Source organism: Callorhinus ursinus, unplaced genomic scaffold (genome assembly GCF_003265705.2).
Source record: "Callorhinus ursinus isolate GAN/ISIS: 27379988/994484 unplaced genomic scaffold, GSC_fseal_2.0 scaffold12, whole genome shotgun sequence".
NCBI classification, from domain to species: Eukaryota; Metazoa; Chordata; class Mammalia; order Carnivora; family Otariidae; genus Callorhinus; species Callorhinus ursinus.
In genome coordinates this window covers 16,010,682-16,029,375 of record NW_027397074.1, presented here as the reverse complement: position 1 = coordinate 16,029,375, position 18,694 = coordinate 16,010,682, and the positions used below count along the sequence as shown (strand labels likewise).

At 36.8% G+C, this 18,694-nt stretch overlaps 1 protein-coding gene across 18 annotated transcripts in view; it reads right to left on the bottom strand.

Annotated features, from left to right (window-relative positions):
- The window catches only part of ADAM22 (ADAM metallopeptidase domain 22), a 213,146-nt gene that overhangs the window by 21,761 nt on the left and 172,691 nt on the right, over nucleotides 1-18,694 (bottom strand). For 16 of the 18 annotated variants that reach the window (XM_073898755.1, XM_073898756.1, XM_073898759.1 and 13 more), the window contains 5 exons: nucleotides 17,308-17,427; nucleotides 13,581-13,749; nucleotides 10,222-10,336; nucleotides 7,578-7,668; nucleotides 3,918-3,935 (listed from right to left, as the gene is read on the bottom strand). In XM_073898755.1, the coding sequence (XP_073754856.1) occupies nucleotides 3,918-3,935; nucleotides 7,578-7,668; nucleotides 10,222-10,336; nucleotides 13,581-13,749; nucleotides 17,308-17,427 (513 nt within the window). The remainder of the gene's footprint in view (nucleotides 1-3,917; nucleotides 3,936-7,577; nucleotides 7,669-10,221; nucleotides 10,337-13,580; nucleotides 13,750-17,307; nucleotides 17,428-18,694) is intronic. The other 2 variants (XM_073898764.1, XM_073898771.1) reach the window with 1 other exon arrangement.

Below are 18,694 nucleotides of genomic sequence, written 5' to 3'. Positions count from 1 at the left end.
AAATGATTCTTTAAATTTTTTAATTAAATTTATTTTTCTAGTCTTTATGGCTTTCTTCTTAAATTTTTATCATCTCATGGAATTTTGACTCACGAAGTGATTACTACATTAGGTGGCCTGACCAGCGCCAAGTTTTGTCATGGGATCATTACCTCATATTTCCCACGTTATATGCAAATATTGTAGATACACACATGAATTTTTATAAATAATGACTAAAATAAAAGCTTTTTAAACTAAATTCTTTTTCCTCAGAAAGGAACCCTGTTATGAGGGTAGTCTGGTCTTTCCTTAAAGGGTCCAATGAACCATAATATTTAACTTTAATCCTTACACAGACTCAAAATGAGAATACAATGAAAAAAACTTAATTAAGTCTTAACCTTAATGCTGAAGGAGGCATTTCTCCAATGCTTTGTTGGTGTCTGGGCTGTCTGATATTAGAATTGTTACTCTACTGTTTTAAGAAATATTATATAATGTGTACCAAGTCACACTGACAGATGCATGAATATTACTATAATAATAATAATATAAAAACAAACTAAGATAGGTTTGAAAAAAAGGAGGGAGGGAGGTTCACAAGCAGAAAATAAACTGGCTAAAACAGGTGAGAGAGAAATGAAATGGGGAAGGGGGTTTCTGCTTAAGGTACAAATCAGGATGATATGATCTAATTATTTATTCTATTTCACATTGATCATAATGATGTGTGTTCATTTCAGACAAAGGAAGAGAATATTTCAGCTGAATATGGATGTTATATAAATTCAAGTTCAAATTAATGTTTTCTTATTCTATTGCTACTTACAAACCAATCTGAAAACTAAAGCTCAAACTTATAATTCTTGTATCAAAGTATACAGTTGCTGAGGTGCCTGGCAGGCTCAGTTGGTGGAGTGTGAGACTCTCGATCCTGGGGTTGTTAGTTAGAGCCCCATACTGGGTGTACAGATTGCTTAAAAATAAAGTCTTAAAAAAAAACAAACAGTATACAGCCACTAAATCCTAAAGCAATTATGATAGCATCAGCTGAAAATAATATGGAAGACTTCGTCCCTGAAAATTTTAAAGAAAAAGATCAGCCATCCTTCCAACTACATAATGTATAAAGAACTCTCCATGGTTCCTAAGTTACATGGTTCTCCCCTTCATAAGGTAACACTGGCAGATTTAAAGTGATACTGTTCATGCATGGGGTTCTGCCTCTACTGTGTCCAGAACAGGGCTTCTGTTTTTATTAAGCAGTTTGTAAACAAAAAGAAAACAAAGGGTTGTCAGACTTGCAATTAAACCTATCATGCCAGGTTATCAAGCTCCTTCACAGAATTACTTGCCTGACTCCTCTAATAATTTGAAAGTTATGCCTAATGGCATTTTGAAGCCATTATATCATTAATAAGAATCTGATAACTGGCTATATGTTTAATATGGTCTTGCATTTCGTGTCAGAGCAAACCTTTACGTTCATCCATACTTGCACCAGGTCAACCAGTATGTCGGCCTCATTCATGTGGATGAATGCTGCCTTTCTCTGTAAGAACAACCACATTCACCTTCATCTGAAGATCAGAGAAACACAAAGTCTTCAGAGACCACATACTAAGAACTTCCCTCACTATGATGCTTCACAGATTACATAGAACTTTATCTGATTTAAAAGTCGTGGGAAATTTAAGTGATTTCTCAAGAAATCACATCCTAGCAAGTGAATTTCTGATTCCTTGTCACTTAGTCCTCCCACCATGGAACCTCAAAGGAAAACCTTTAAATTTAAAGACAAAGACAACTCAAAATTCTTATTTCTATTTCCTAGCATCCTTCGGAACTGAACACATCTTTCTGAACATCTGAAAATATTTTTATAAGACGATACATTTCTTAATGCATGCTTTGGTCCACTGGCCTTTCCCTACCTGCTCTATCACCACTGACAAATATTCTCAAAAAGGAAAATCCTTCAGAAGATATTTATTAAAGTCCATTATTTGCTACTTCTTCATTTTGAGAATTATTCTACAAGTCTAAGACTCATTAGCTATAGACAAGGGCAAAAATAAATAAATATTGTAATGAAATATAGCAAAATACATAAAATAAATACCTGTCGAAGATGTAACCACTCTCAAAATATGAACTAGATTCCAAAATAGTAACCAGATTGATAAAATGATGACTCAGTAATGCCAGGAGGCATGAAATTATATCAGACACATAAAGGAAATTCTTAATGCAAAAAATGTTCTCAACTGTACCTATGTAGATATTGAGTTAGAATAAGAAGTTGGTACACAGTTTTGCATATTAATAATTATTTGTAGTGTGGGCAATTCCCTTATTCTGGATAGTACTCCAGGTGAGAATGTGTCTTAGAGCACTGCTTTAGGTTTGCTTATGTGGCTTATATTTGTGACATTTTACTTTCCTTTTTATATGTAAGCAATATTAAATTACCTTATAGCCTTAGCTACTACGGAAATGAGGCTGAGTCATCAATATTTGGTCTTACTAGCCTAATTTTGTTTTTCATTGGAGAAAGCCACCAAACTTAGATTTCTGATATGACTGATCAAATTCTATCCAAGAGAAAGCTTAAATGATTCCAGCTCTTCTCCAGTGATTCTAAACACAAGAGTTTTAAACATGTCAAAAAGAAATGTAGTTGTTTTTAAGACTTAAGTCATTTTGTCTCGGGTTTACTTTTCCCACTAATGACGAGTTAGTTAGTTACCGCAGGACTGGATGAATATTTTCTTATATCTATGCTAAGGGACCAGGATCTTAGTTGGTTCAATATGAGCACATTTATAGAGACTGTAGACACTTATGGCTAAAGTCTTCTTACAGGAATTTTAAATTGCAACATGGAACGAAACAGAAAAGTAAAGTTCAAAATTTTAATCTGTGAAAAAAATGAAAGCTGGTTAGGGCCTGAAAAAGTGTTATCATGTTTATTACATCTTATTCTCAATCTGTCTGACATTTGATGCAACAGTGGGTAAAGTTAAGTATGAATCTGCACAGTTATCTTGAGTACAAAACTAGTATTATATGATGCATAAGACCCGGTCTTCCAGGATATTTTAAATTTTTTGTATAATAGCTAAGAGCATTAATAATTTTTTAAATGTGAAAAGTGAAGGGGATATCTCAAAATGGGTTAATTTAGATTTAGAAAAAAATAGACATTTTTATAAAACTACATGAGTGCTCTGTACCTCTTTTTATGCTGATGGTTAAACATAGATTTTAAGGTTATGATGAACAGGGTGTCTGACTTTATGGCCTTTACACTAGACAATGTGAGATTCCAATAATGCAAATTATTTACCTACCCAATTACCTAATCAGTACAAAAATATTCTCTTATGCAGAGGTAAACAGGCCCATCAAGTACCAGGACATTCTCCTGATCCCAGCACTGTGCCCAAATAAATTTTATCATTTTTGTATGGAAGTTATTAATATAACAATAGTAACAAATAAAAAATAAATTCCTTCAGAAAGCACTAGGCAATAAGATTGCTAAAAAGATGAAGAAAAGCCAATTAACTAATGTAAACACAGGTGATTCCTTAACATAGAGGAAGTTTGTTTTAGATGGAAAAAAGTTCATTTCCATATACATTACTATACATTACTATAAATAGTAGCACAAGTAACTTCTATTATTATGGTACTGTTGGATGAAAGAACCACTAAAATTAAATAATGATAGATCTATTTTTAAATAAATAATACATTCCACAGCACCATTATTAAAATTATCGTTTCAAGGTCATGAAAAACAAGATTGCTCTATGATCACAGAAACAAAGTCAACATTTATAACTTTTATAACTGCATGTATGAATTCCAAGGATGTTAATAGGATTTAAACCTTTCAGTTATGTGTTCAGATTATTCTCATCACATACCTCTGTTCTCGATAATTTCTTTTCATGGACAAGAAGAAAAGGAAAAAAAAGAAGAATTAGTTACCTATGGAAGTATATTCAGAGAGAGCAATAAACATGAAAGGTCTAGCATTCATTGAAAGGTCTCCACTAGAGGATTTCTGAATTGCAAAACTAAATGGGGAATACATGGTGCCTGGGTGGCTCAGTGGTTAAGCAACTGCCTTCAGCTCAGGTCATGATCCTGGAGTCCCAGTATGGAGTCCCACATCAGGCACCCCGCTTGGCAGGGAGTCTGCCTCTCCCTCTGACCCTCTCCCCTCTCATGTTCTCTCTCACTTTCTCTTTCTCTCTCAAATAAATAAATAAAATCTTTAAAAAAGTAAAGTAAAATGGGGGATACAAACACAGTCTCTCTCTCACACAATACACACACACACACACTCTCTCTCTCTACTTCATCTTTAGAAGCGACATCAAAGGGTTAGTGACAAAATTTTCAAATAAATATTTTAACAGCATAAATAAGCTTCAGTTATGAAAGAACACCTGTTTTCCCAATATCAGTTGTACCATATGAAACATTTAGTTAGTAATGTTCTAAAGTCAATCCTATTCAAGTTACTTCTATAAATTAACCACTTTCATAGAAATAAAAATCATAATTCATTCCTTTTGGAATATACATCCCAAACTAAAGCTCTTCCTAAGAATTTCAAATGGGAAAACATGATTGGACATGGGAACATCTTATTTCATCAGGTAGGATATATCAGAGTGAGTTAATTCACAGCTGTTAGGGACCTTCTAAGTGATCACTACTTACTGAAACTTTACATTGGAAATACTTTGTTCAAACTTTAGTCTCTGTTTTTCATTTGGCCATACACTAAAACAAAATTACATGAGTTTTTAAAACAAACCGATATTAAAAATGTGTTCTAGAGGGTGTAATAGTAAGGCACCAGTGACTTTTAATTTACAACTCAAAAGACTTAATTTTTAACTTTCTATCGTGACCTAATTAAGTGTTAATATTCTGAAGACACGTTAGAAAGGTCAAGCAACTGAGTACGGGGCTCCTTCCTTCCCACATCAAGGATAAAGTTTCCATATCAATTTTATTTGTAGCACCTTCATCTGCCTATCTATTTCATACACCCTATAAGTATCTTGGTTTAATAATGAGCTCATGAGAGTAAAAGTGCCAATTCGTTATTTATATTTTTCATAGTTGAAACCATCAGATTGGGGAAGGGGGAGAATAAGTCCCAGACTCTTTCTATTCAGTATGTTTTACTTTTTATTCCCTCCATCTGATTACCTAGTGGTCCATCAGTTCCAAATAAGTATTCCTCTTTGCCTATTCCGCCATTCCCTCACTCCAAGGCTTGGAGAATGGTAGAAAGTTTAATTGGAAGCATTAATAAGGAAACGAGTTCTCAGGTGAATTTCATGAATTTAATTCCTGTATTAAAACTTCTACACTTTCGTTCTATTCTTAAACATACTCTGAATTAAGTTTAGTAGCACTAAAACTTTCATCACTCAGGTTCAAATTTATGAAGAGGATTCTGTGGTATAAATAAGATTTGTCTTTTTCCTTAGTGAATATGCAAAGTACATATATTCAGAAATGAAAAAAAAATGGTGAAATCTCAAAAGAATTTCATGAAAATAAGAAATGTAAACAGAAAGAAGTACTTTAATTCTAATCATTAAAACAAATGGACACAGGTAATTTCCTTAGCAAGAGAAGTAGAAGTTTAGATTTCATATTTTCTGAAAGGTAATTTTTTTCCAAGATTGCAAAAACAAGAAATACCAATTTGCATCAGTAGGTGGCAGAAAATCACACACAACAGAACTAATAATTTTGCCTTCCCCTTTTCACATGACCAATGAAACCACTGAGCTACTTCAAAAAGATCAAAGCTTGTGATGGCAATTACCACACAGGTCTTAAATCAGGAAAGTCGAGGAAATAGCGTAACTCCAAGATGGGGCTAATTCACCTGAGGTGTGAGGCGAGGTCAAATGATAAATATTCAGAAAAGCCTTCCTTTCAGACATGTAATTTTGTAACTGCAAACGTTATGATGAAATCAGCCCGTGCAAATGGAAGTATGCAAGAGAGCTAATGGCCTGCACATCAAAGAGGCTCATAGGTACTGATCATCTATGAGCTGGTACAGGGCTAGGTACTCATTTAATCAGGGCAAAGCTTTCTGACTGCTGTGCCCTCTTTTGCTGCTCGATGCCATAGTTACCATGTTATGCTAAACTTTACTGTCTAGGCTGTCCATGTTACTTGTTAATAAATAGCCTTCCACAGATGCCCTCATGTATTTTAATGCTTTTAGCATACAAAGTTTATCTTGGCAGTAAGCTAACTGCTCTCTTTTCCGCCAAAGAAACTCTTTCAGGGTTCTGACTTCACAACAAACAACAGCCATATATACTTTTAAAGAGATTTTCATCAAATGAGTTGGTTTAAGACCACGTCAGGTAATAATAATAATAATAATAATAATAGCACATAATTACATAGTGCCTAGTCTATTGAACAGTTTGTGGTAATTTTGAAGCCTAAAATATCCTAATTCCCAAGTCTGTCAGTGAAGTAAGTCAGGTATATTGGGGAGGGGGGGAATACTATAAAATGGGGTAATGGCCAGAATGCCTAGAAAATACTGTAGGCCCTTCAAATGGAGAAAAACCCTAGGGCCGGGGTACTGAAACATCATCATGAGAGATCAGCAGAACAATGATTTTAAGTTGAAATATTAAACAGAACTCAAGGTTCACCATATTTAAGTTTCAATTTATTAAACTTAAATAAGTTACTTGAATACTAAGGAAATTTTTTACATCATTAATACTGAAGTACTTCAAAAGGAAACTGAACATATTCAATAAATAAGTAAGTTTGGAAAGTCTGAAGTCATCTTCTTAGCTAAATGCTCAAGGGGTTTCAGTATTCAAAAGTTATGTAATTTGTAACTTTTTAAAAATTATAAATAAGAACCCAAAACTTCTAAGCTGAACTTGAAGCTTAAGAATTACATATTAAAAGTAGTAAAAGTTGACTCTGAATGTGAACAAATGAAGTCTGAACAGTATTTTCTTCACACACAAACACCCAATAGTTAACAAATGATAGTGCCCCCTTCGTACTGGGTGTGAAGAGAAAGAGGTTCTGCCTCTGGCATGATGCAGGGCCACAGCAAGTACTCGGTCACAGATCCGCCGCTGCTGTTCCTGCTGAGAACTGATGGTGTCACTGCTGTTGGTACTGAAGCATTAGGCTCCCTACGGGACCATCTTGCCTAGATCTCTGGGCGTGGGTTTAAGTCAAGAGAGCCCGTGTCACTCAAGAGCAAACGAACACAGCCTTCGCGTAAGACACGATTTAGATTGGTTTTACTTCACGTAACGGTTTTAAAACAATATTCTTTACTTTTAGAATAGAAGGGAGTTACCTCAAAATCTAAAAACATAGTAAATTATTATTACCTCTAATCATGCCAAGACTATTCACTGATTGCCTGTGGAACCAGACTGATTTTCATTGCAGGTATATTTATCCAATGATACACAACTTTCTAGGTGCTTAATTAATTTAAACAAAATGTTTTAAAGTGTATTTCGATAGTAACAATACTGAGACATTTCACTTACTTATAACCCCATGCAGTTATTCCTAATATGAGGGCCAGCACTAAGATGGTGCCAGCGATTATGCCTATTATGATATTGGTACCAGCGACACCTATGAGGGGAGAAAGAAAACAATGAAGATCAGTGTATATAATTGAAAGTTTGATATAAAATTCTTTCAGGAACATTATTCCCCATAGTTGTAATCGCCACACTAACAAAATTATTTGTTTTACAGAGTGGGTATTTTTTTCCTTTAAATCTCAATCTTAGAGAACACGTTTTTAATTTAATTTTCTTGAGCTACACTTGACATAAGGTTGTATTCGTTTCAGGCGTACAACATAATGATTTGATATCCATACACACTGTGAAGTAAAAAAGCGGGTGTTTTTTTAAAGGGACGAAAAATCAAGCATTACTTAGCAAATCCGCATCAACTGTTTGTTTACATAATTCTTTGTCTACATCCCCTTTTCATTCTTGTCCCAGTATATTTTGCGCAGTTTTATTTCCCGTGTAATTTTCTGGAAAATAAGATGAGGTCACTGAACTACTAGAAGGAAGAGTAGAAAATAAAAAGCAAAGGGAGAGCCGACCCTACTACACTGCCATAGCACTCTCTGGATAGGGGCATGAAGAAATCCATGTTCCTTTTGACCCTGACCTCTTGCTCAGGAATTCCAGAAATGTGACTGTCCATATCCTTCATCCTGACCACTAACGCAAGGTCCTTATCGCCCTCGGTTGTATGTGTGATATTTTGTTTCTCAAATATAAGCTCCTTGAGAGAGAAAATGTGTCTATGGATTTATATAATGAGTGCTCAGGTGATCCAAGCACTGGGCTCATAGTTCCCAGTTGGTAATTGTGGCTGTGACATCCTAGAGAAGGAAAGAAACCAAAGGAAAAGAGAGTGTGTGGCGAGGCAGAGATTGGTGCTGGCCAGGCACAAGAGCCAGGCAGCAGCAGACCGGCAGAGGGCCAAGGTGAGGCCGGCGCTCAGGACTCAGTAATGGCACTGTGTGTCAGCATCTGCTGTCAGGAAGGCAGAGATGGAATCCTTAGGGGGATCATAGCAGTGTGAGTGACCCCATAAGTCAAAGGCTCGGGCAAGAGACTCAAGGGAGGGCCCAGGAGCAGAAAAGGCAGATCAGAGGCCTGGCTGCTTTGCTGATAATGATTTATACCAGATGCTTAAATAACCCAGATCTGTTTCACTCAGAGCAGCTCAGGTCTCTCTTGGTCTGCGGCACTCCTGAAGCATCTTTCTAGATGTCAACAGTTTGTAATCACGGGCAACTAGGGCAGATCGCAAATCCCCATGACAGAAGCGGCGCCTCCCTGTATGGGAGGCCTCAGTAAGTCGTGTCCTACGGCAGGGCATCTGAGGAAACCGGCAGAGCCCACCCTGCGCATGCCCTCTGTGGGATGGGGGGGATGCAGATGCCAGAGGACCCACTGGGGCACTGGGGTTTTCTTACTCTAGGGCCTAGCATATCTGCCTTTTCTTCTTTTTCCTCCAGCGATTTTTACAGGGATCAATAAACTTGGAGGCTTAGCCTGGTTATTTCTAAGTAATGATATGACTTCTGACAAGTCACTTAAATCCAGGGACCTGAATAGCCTCATTTCTGCATTCACTGCTGAAAAAAGCTCCATACTACCCTTGTTAAGACTGAGGACACCAGAATCTTCATCATTCACTGACTTCCCTTGCTAAAATCATCATGGCTAGTATTTTTAACCTGTCTGGATGATTACAATGAACAGGGATATGAATGGACTTCAGGATTTGAACATTAATTAATACTCAATCATGAAAAATGATAAAATAGTTTAAAAGGGGACATCTACCTCCAAGGCATGTGTTCTTACAACTATCTGCATTTAATTTCTACCTCTCCATTTGGGCCACTGTAGCTTTTAGATCTGCACCCATTGTTTATTATCTATGTCCTTAACCCCCTTCTAGACACCTCTGCCAAGGTTACTACTTCTAGAATTACCTACAGTTCAGGCTAGAGAACTGGGGTTGAATAGAGATGGGATTCTATAACAAAAAAATATTAAAGCCAACAAGATATTTAAAAGTCAGTTCTTCAGGGGCACCTGGGTGGCTCAGTCGGTTAAGTGTCTGCCTTCATTTAGCTCAGGTCATGATCCCAGGGTCCAGCCCCAAGTCAGGCTCCCTGCTCAGTGGGGAGCCTGCTTCTCCCTCTCCCTCTGCCCTTCCCACTCCCTGCTCATGCTCTCTCTTGCATAAATAAATAAAATCTTTAAAAAATAAACCAGTTCTTCAAATTATTTTTTTCTATGTATTCAATCCCAAAATATAAAAATCTCTCCTTAAATTCAGACAGTTAAGAAATAGGACTACTTTCTTCATTTAAAAGAAATGCTAAGGTTTGTTGTCACCATCCGCAAAACAGAATACTTGAAAAATCTCAGTCTGATGTAGGACAAGATAAGGTTAAATCAGTAGACTAAGTTATATTCAATATTACACATGATTATAATTTAATGGAAAATATCAATTTCATACTGTGGATCCCAGTTGTATATTATATTTGAGCTATAACAATAATCCAAATGAAACTCTCTGAAGAGCAGTTCTCTCTCCTTGTGTATAAAAACTATGTAATGGCAGTAATCAAGTACCTACCATTGCCAGACAGAGTTATGCCAGTCTTTGCATCATCATTGTGAGGGAAGTACGTGCTGCAGTCTGCACCAATCCAGTGTCTGTTACAGACACACTTCAGCTCATTACTGCAAACCTGAAATCCAAAATCAGTCAAGAGTACAGGTCAACTCACTGATACAGAAGCATGAAAAATAAGCACTAATTTCTGTTATATGCCTAGAATTTGATGGTACTGAAAAATGATCAGTACTTTCTTCTAAAGACTAATTTCCTTATTTCTTTTTCAAGTACCTAAAATAATATTTTCTAGAGATCAGCAGTTAGACCCAAAGGGAATCATGAATTTTAGCAGGGGAAATGAATTTACAGTCTAAAAAGAAATCAATGAAATTATTGTTTTGAATTTCATTAACTTAAATTTTATAGGAGGGAGAGTTTTAAAACTGAGCAGAAATACAATCATTTGATAAAAGTTTCTTCCAAAGAAACGATCTTTATACCAAAGTTTTATTCATCTTTTAGGAAGCATATAAGATAAAGCGCAATCCAATGAGGAAGAGGGAAGGCCTGATTGGTCTAAGACGAAAGTTTCACAAAGCTACAAAGCTATAGCCCTGGCACCTCAACCCAAGTGACAGAGATGAACAACCTCCACGTCATGGAAACTGCGAACCCCTCAAACAAAATGTAAGGAAAAAATTTCACATAAAATGGCACCAAACTTTTAAAAATTATAAGACAATAATCTATCTTCACTTATACGTCCAGGAAACGGAATCTACACCTAGATCTTATACTTCAACTTTCAATGGAGTGGGAAATAGGGGAGAATTCAGCTAGGTTTAAGATCAGAGTTCTTCTGGGGCCAGGCTGTCAGTGGATAGCTTTCTGTCTTCTGTCTAATCTATGACACACATCCACATCTAAATATAACCATAGGGGCGCCTGGGTGGCTCAGTCGTTAAGCGTCTGCCTTCGGCTCAGGTCATGATCCCAGGATCCTGGGATCGAGCCCTGCGTCAGGCTCCCTGCTCAGTGGGAAGCCTGCTTCTCCCTCTTCCACTCCCCCTGCTTGTGTTCCTGCTTTCGCTATCTCTCTGTCAAATAAATAAATAAAATCTTTAAAAAAAAAAGTAACTATAAAATATTAAGAAAATGCAGATTTCAGATTAACAAATCTCTGCAGATTGACAAATATGCAGGAAGAAAAAGGTTGAAGTTTAAAGTCAAAGGGCCTGGGTGTGCGTGCCCATTTCACCGCTGTCTTATCAATGGGTTTTAAGCAGGTCCAACACTCAGTTTCCACATCACACAACAGTGACACAGTGACAAGGACAGTGACACCAGTGTACAGCAATCACAAGAGAGTCCTAGAAAACATCTACCCAACGCTCACTATGCCTCAGGCATTGTTTTAAGTATTACATATAAATTACAAGTATTAACTCACTAATTCTTCACAACAATCCTGTAAAGCACACAATATTCTTCTTCTTCTGGTTTTACAGGGGAATAAACCGAATCGCACAGAGGCTAAATGAGTTGTCAAATCTCACTCAGTTAGAAAGAAATAGAGATGGGATTCAAACTCAGACTGTCTGATTCCAAGCCCATACTCTTAACTATACAATGTACAGTACATAGACAGTATCTACTGTATTCTCATTTTAATTTTTGTTGTATATATAGAGTTACTATGAATTAAAAATACATAGGACATAATGTCTCTGTATTATGCATAATTACTGCAAATGATTTGGATATTTGCCACCTAAATTACTCGTGTCTATCAATTTATTCATTCGTTAAACAAATATTTTATTAACAAAACTGTTTGGTCTCCATGTATATACTTCTAGATGAAGAAAACATTGTTATCATTACCATGAATGATCAAGAAGTAATTCCACTGTTTTTGCCCTATCCCCCCAAAAAGCATTTCCCCTTAACATCTTCTCACTTATTCAAGAAAGAAGACTTAGCAGACCCCTTTGTAGGAGCAGAACTACTTACTATGTGCCTTCTCTATTTTCACTTGCCATAAGAACTCCTATCTTTTGGCAAAGAGTTACAGTTGGTAAGACCTCCCTAAGAAAATGCTTGGCATATCCCTGGAGGATCTAATGGAATGACCACGATTGAAGGCTTACAGTTTCAGGACAGGGATCCTTTACCTCAACTGGATAATATGACCAGTTCAAGCCAAGAATGTAGGTAGGGTTAAAAAAAAAAAAATCATAGTGCATGCCAAAAGAAAAAGAAGCAAAATATTTTATTAGTATAGGAATTCCTAACAGAAAATGACCAGGGGCGCCTGGGTGGCTCAGTCGTTAAGCGTCTGCCTTTGGCTCAGGTCATGGACCCAGGGTCCTGGGATGGAGCCCCGCATTAGGCTCCCTGCTCAGCGGGGGGCCTGCTTCTCCCTCTCCCACTCCCCCTGCTTGTGTTCCCTCTCTCCCTGTGTCTCTCTCTGTCAAATAAAAAAAAGAAAAAAAAAATCTTAAAAAAAAAAAAAAGAAGAAAATGACCAAACTGTGATCACTATTGGGGCATGTTTATTTAACTTATAAACTTATTTATATAGGACCTACATTATCAGATATGTGACTGAAAAAATAGAATTTTGTCTTTTAAACAATGCTATTCTTTCTATTCACCTGTGATAAACATTTCTCTGACTTATTCAGTTTTTATTTCTAGGAGTTATCCTTAGCTGATACGTGCTTGGTGTGGCTACAGCAGCTATTTATGATCTGTTCTAATTGCTCAGTGACTGGACCATATCAGTTGTTAAATATTGTGGCCAATGCCCCTTTTTACACCCTTTTTAAAGTCCCATTAGAGTTTATTAAAACTTCTCTCCCAGGGGCTCCTGGGTGGCTCAGCCATTAAGAGTCTGCCTCCAGCTCAGGTCATGATCTCAGGGTCCTGGGATCAAGTCCCGCATCGGGCTCCCTGCTTGTTGGGAAGCCTGCTTCTCCCTCTCCCACTCCCCCTGCTGTGTTCTCTCTCTCGGCATCTCTCTCTCTCTCTCTGTCAAATAAAAAAAGACAAAAACAAAAATACAAAAAAAACTTCTCTCCCAGATCACTTGTAGAAAACTGGCATTATATTATATGAGATCACATTAACATAATGAGAAAGAAAAATGGAAGAATTTGATTAGGAAGATTATATTTTTTCTTATTCCCAGGCTTGCACAGATTACACAACAGAAATATTCCAATGACTATGACCAAAGACCTGTTTACAAGCCAGCTAGAAACATGGATAAGCACATTTTCGATTTTTACAAAATAAGCAGGTTAGGGTCATATCTATTTCTGCGATATAAAAGAATAGAGGAGTTTCCCTATGGCAAAGTACTGAATACTTACTCCATTTCCTGAACAAACAGTGCCTTCTTTATTGCTTAAGCAAGTACTAAAGTTGAAGGAAGCCACAGGAAGACACCTGTGTTCTAAGCACATCATTTGGGGACCACAAGGTGTCCCATCTTCCACATAGCCAAGATCGACATCTTCTTCAAGCTTCACATGCCCACCACTAAAAACAGAGAGCAGAAAGAAAATAGGATTCCATTAATTCACATTCATTTTGAGAATTTGCTTAAAAACTAAAAAGTGGGTTAAGTGTCTGACTCTTGAGTTCAGCTCAGGTAGTGACCTCAGGGTTGTGAGTTCGAGCCCTGCATTGGGCTCTGGGCTAAGTGTGGAGCCTGCTTGGGATTCTCTCTCTTCCTCTCCCTCTGCTCCTCCCCCGCTGCTAGAATGCACACACACACACTCTCTCTCTCTCTCACTAAAAAACACTAAGCTAAACTAAAAAGTGGGCAATAACACTTTCTCTATTTTTCTATTTGTCACCTAATAAAAACCAATAGCACAACCATTTTCAACCTCTAAATGGAGAAAGCAATTGAATCTTTTGATCTGATTCTTTCAGAGATACGGATATATTTTAGGATTTAAACATAATTATTATAACAAGGGACTAAACTGAAATAGCTTTATCATTTTGCCTTGGCTATCATGTACAAGTCAAGTGAGTCATTATTACTAGTATTTGGTTTGATAAGTGGGTAAGTCTCAAGATTTCAAACATGTTTCAAACAAGGATGAGAATTGGTTTGGGTTTACATTTCCCAAGAAGATTGCTAATTTAAAAATGATAATTGAGAATGGCTATATTATTAACTTCACTATTCAATATAGCATGCCTAAATATTATATAGGAATAAATAAAACAGAACACGGTTAAAATGTAAATCCTTAATTTAGTCATATGGTGCCACGTCAATGTCAGCACATAAATCTCCATTCTTTTTATTTATTTATTTTTTATCAAAATGACACATGCATATAGTTTAAAGAGTCAAAGAGACAAATTGTTTTTTTTTTTTTAATGCAATAAAGTGGTTCAGGGCCCTCTCCTCCACCATATATCCCTCTTTGGAGGAAACCACTTTCTACTTTATTTGATTCTTTTGTTATTTATGTACATATCTTTAATTAAGAGTTTGTGTTACTATTTTTTTTATTTTTCCATTTCAGATACTGACTCCAACTCTATGGAATTTGAAAATCTGTATCTTTCTCCTATCCTCCCGTAGTAAATTTTGTTTAATCACTACTCAAATCAATAATAAAAATGCACACTATTAGGACTATGTAAATGTTACTCAGTTGAGTGATACAGCATGCCATAATTAAGCCTTTTCTTTTCCTGTACAACTTTTCATTTTTCCTCAGATTAGCAAGTCTCTTGTTTGTTGTCTTTTTGCCTACTTTTCTAAGAATTTGTCACTAATACAAAACTAATCAAACTCTGTTGATCCCCAAATTCCCAAGATGTGTTGTCTGAGCATCAGTTCTTCTTCCTGCAGAAATCTCTCCCGGAGTTTCTATCTGGAATGTACCCTGCTCCTGTCTGATCTGGCTGTCCGCTGTACCTTGTACAGAACTGTAGTATCTGGGGTTTCCCCTCACCGTTCATGGGAGGATTGCCCTGACTCTTCACTCTACGTGGTGGGTCTCTTGTTTCTTATATGACCAGCCTTTCCCTTTCTTACCTTATGCTTTCATTTGAGTGGAACACAATTTCTAATAGCTTCCTGAGAAAGGGTATGGGGGAGTACATTTGCAGGGGAACCTGCATATCTAAAAGTGTGTCCATTTTCTCCCTTCACATTTGATTGATATTTTGCCTGGGTACAGAACTTAGTTCAGAAATCATGATTTCCATTGTATTCTGGCTCCCAGGGCTCCTGCTGATAGATCCTAAGTCTGATCTTTTTTTTCACCTCTCTGAAAACATTTGGGATTCTTTTCTTTGTCCTAAGGTTCTGAAGTTGTATAATGATATGTTTAGATGTGCCTCGGAGTTCACTCACTCCACCTGCACTTGGTGAGCCTGTCAATGTGGACGCTCAAGTCCATCCTCTGTAGACAATCTAAGTCACTCATTGACAATTTCTTCCCTGCTATTTTCCCTGTTCATCATTCCTATTCCAACTTGGTGAGGTTTTCTCTATGTTCCACTCTTTTCCTGCTTTTGCCCTACTTTCTGGGAGATAATTTCAACTACTGGGTTTAATCTCTACCTCCATATTTTTAATTTCCAACAGCATTTGTTTCTATGAATGTTCTTCATTTGTTTAAAAAAATAGCACTCTATTCCTTTTCATGATAGAAGTATCTTATCTCTCATAAATATTGACAGGTGCCCTTTTTTCTGGTTGTTTTTATCTCTTTGTGTATGTGTGTTTGAGCCTTTCTTCACATGTCTCATAAACTGCTCATATTTGTGGGCGCCTGGGTGGCTCAGTCGTTAAGCGTCTGCCTTCGGCTCAGGTCATGATCCCAGGGTCCTGGGATCGAGCCCCACATCAGGCTCCCTGTTCGGCGGGAAGCCTGCTTCTCCCTCTCCCACTCTCCCTGCTTGTGTTCCCTCTCTCGCTGTCTCTGTCTCTCTGTTAAAAAATAAATTAAAAAATCTTTAAAAAAAAACTGCTCATATTTGAGTCATCAGATAAGTGATAGGAAATTTTAGGGCTTTCTGGCTGAACATCAATGAGGCTGGTCCACTTGCTGGTATCAATATTGCCGGTTGTCCTTCAGTTCGGAAAACTGTTTGATTATGTGTAGAATGTAAAGTTCAAAATCTTCCATGAGAGGGTGAGCAATCCCCAGTTTAGGTGAGTCAGGAAGTAATCTGTTGGCAGACTTTTCAACTATCTTCTCTATTTTAGCCCTTCCCTGTCCCTGAATCCTTTTACTCTGTCTTCCAGAAGTAGATGATGCTGCCAGTTTTTGAGCCTTTGGGGAAATGACTTTATATACCAGGTTAGCTCTCCGTTTTCCCCATTACTGACTTAGGAATTCAGCTTTCTTAGTTTTGACGATCATTTGCCACACATCCATATGCTCTCCACACTCCCAAATTTTTTTTTTTTTAATAATTGATGCTTTATTTTTTTTTAACGATTTATTTATTATTTATTTTGAGAGAGTGAGAATGAGAGAGAGAGAGTACATGAGAAGGTGGAGGGTCAGAGGGAGAAGCAGACTCCCTGCCGAGCAGGAAGCCCGATGCGGGACTCGATCCTGGGACTCCAGGATCATGACCTGAGCCGAAGGCAGTCGCTTAACCAACTGAGCCACCCAGGCGCCCCCACACTCCCAAATTTTGTTGCTGTTGTCTCCTCTCCCTTTCTCTACTGCCCTGTGGATACATGAATTCCAAAGAAGATCCAGTTACTGTCATTTTGGTGGGGGTTCAGAAGGGAGTAAAGGAAGATGCACATATTTAATCTACTGACTTTACCCAGGAGTTCTGACTCATTTTCCTTAATAGGAATGAAATGTAAACTAAACCCTACAAGATATTCTCAACCCATGAAACATAACTCCAGCAACCATAGTCAACTAATTCTTAGCTTCTTTTCAACCTTTTTGTGTCAGGATTTACTTGGTCACCCCTACAGGCTAGATTCTGTTTCAGCTTGCTAACACACATGGGAACTGAAAAAACCAAAGTAACTCTACGAGGCATTCCTCAGAAGTAAGATGACCAATGTTCTCATAGAATGGGGAAGATGATTACCTGCAGTTTAATGTCCTTCCCTGCTGCACAACCAAAGTAGATGTGATTTCACCATCAAGTTCTCCAAGCCTGGGGATATTACCAATATTGGTGCACAAAAGGTAACCACAAAGCACATCCCTGTGTTAAAAGATACCAATTATTTACTTCTTTCCCCAAATAACAAACCATGTACAGTTAAAACAGTAATCTTATCTCATTTTAGCATTTCTTTTTCATCCACTCTATTTTATTTACTCAAATTATAATAAGCCAAATAAGCCCAAATTAGTTTGCCTCCTGCTTTAAAAAGTGTCTTCTCTGAAATTGTTATCCATGTACCAAAATCCCAAACTGTTTTCTAGATTTTCCTTTACTGTCCATTAGTTCAAGTATTTCTCTAAAGGAAATTGTCCACCAAAAAGACTTCTTTTAGATCAGAATCTCCTTCCCTAGAACACAACACTGGATATGCTAAAACATTTTTTTTTTAATATTTGACAAGTGAATAAATGAACTTTGGATGAGTACTCTTTTGGAAGACAGCTTTCTTCAACCTTTTGCCCCAGAATTAAAGAATTTTATGTATATTTTATATATAGTAGATTTTTACTTTATATATATATATATATATACAGTAGATTCATATTTTATATATAGTAGAATTTTATATACATATATAGTAGATTCTCAGCCACATAGATTCACGATCCCTTTTTCAATATATTCCACTAATCCCCCAACCACTGCATATAATTCTAATTTAACATATGAAATATTTCCAGTGGTATTAATATTATCTGACATATTTTCTATATTTAGCACATTTTAATTACTAATATACATAATAATAAACACATACACTAATAAATATCTTGTCAAGAATGATTAGTAGACTAGCAAGATTATATATGAAAATATTAAGCTTCATCAGATAGAGAAAAATTAGAACTTATATCTATCATCAACATAGAAAAATGTATTAACTCATCCTTAAAAAATAATTTTTAAAGGTTATATCATTTTATCATAGCTATCACAAACAAAAATGCTTTCTTAACACAGAAGCGATATTCAACATTTTTATAAGCGTCATTTATGTGCATGGAGCTTTCTAAGTACTTTAGGATATATAAAGAAAAAAAGACACGGTCAAGGAAATAGACTTGGATGAGAAGAGAAATCGCACACATAAACAACTATAAAACATGGGTGGGGGGAACAAGGGCCACAGTAATAGTACAAAAGGCTGTGGGAATTCAGAGAAGAGGGAAACGATTTATTTCTGGAGTAAATCCAGAAACAATTTATACAGCATTGTCCAAAGTGGGACTGTGACTGGTAATGGAGTGAGGATAAAGGGTGCTTTTGGAGGAATGAGCGCACAAGCAGAGGTACGGAGTGGGGA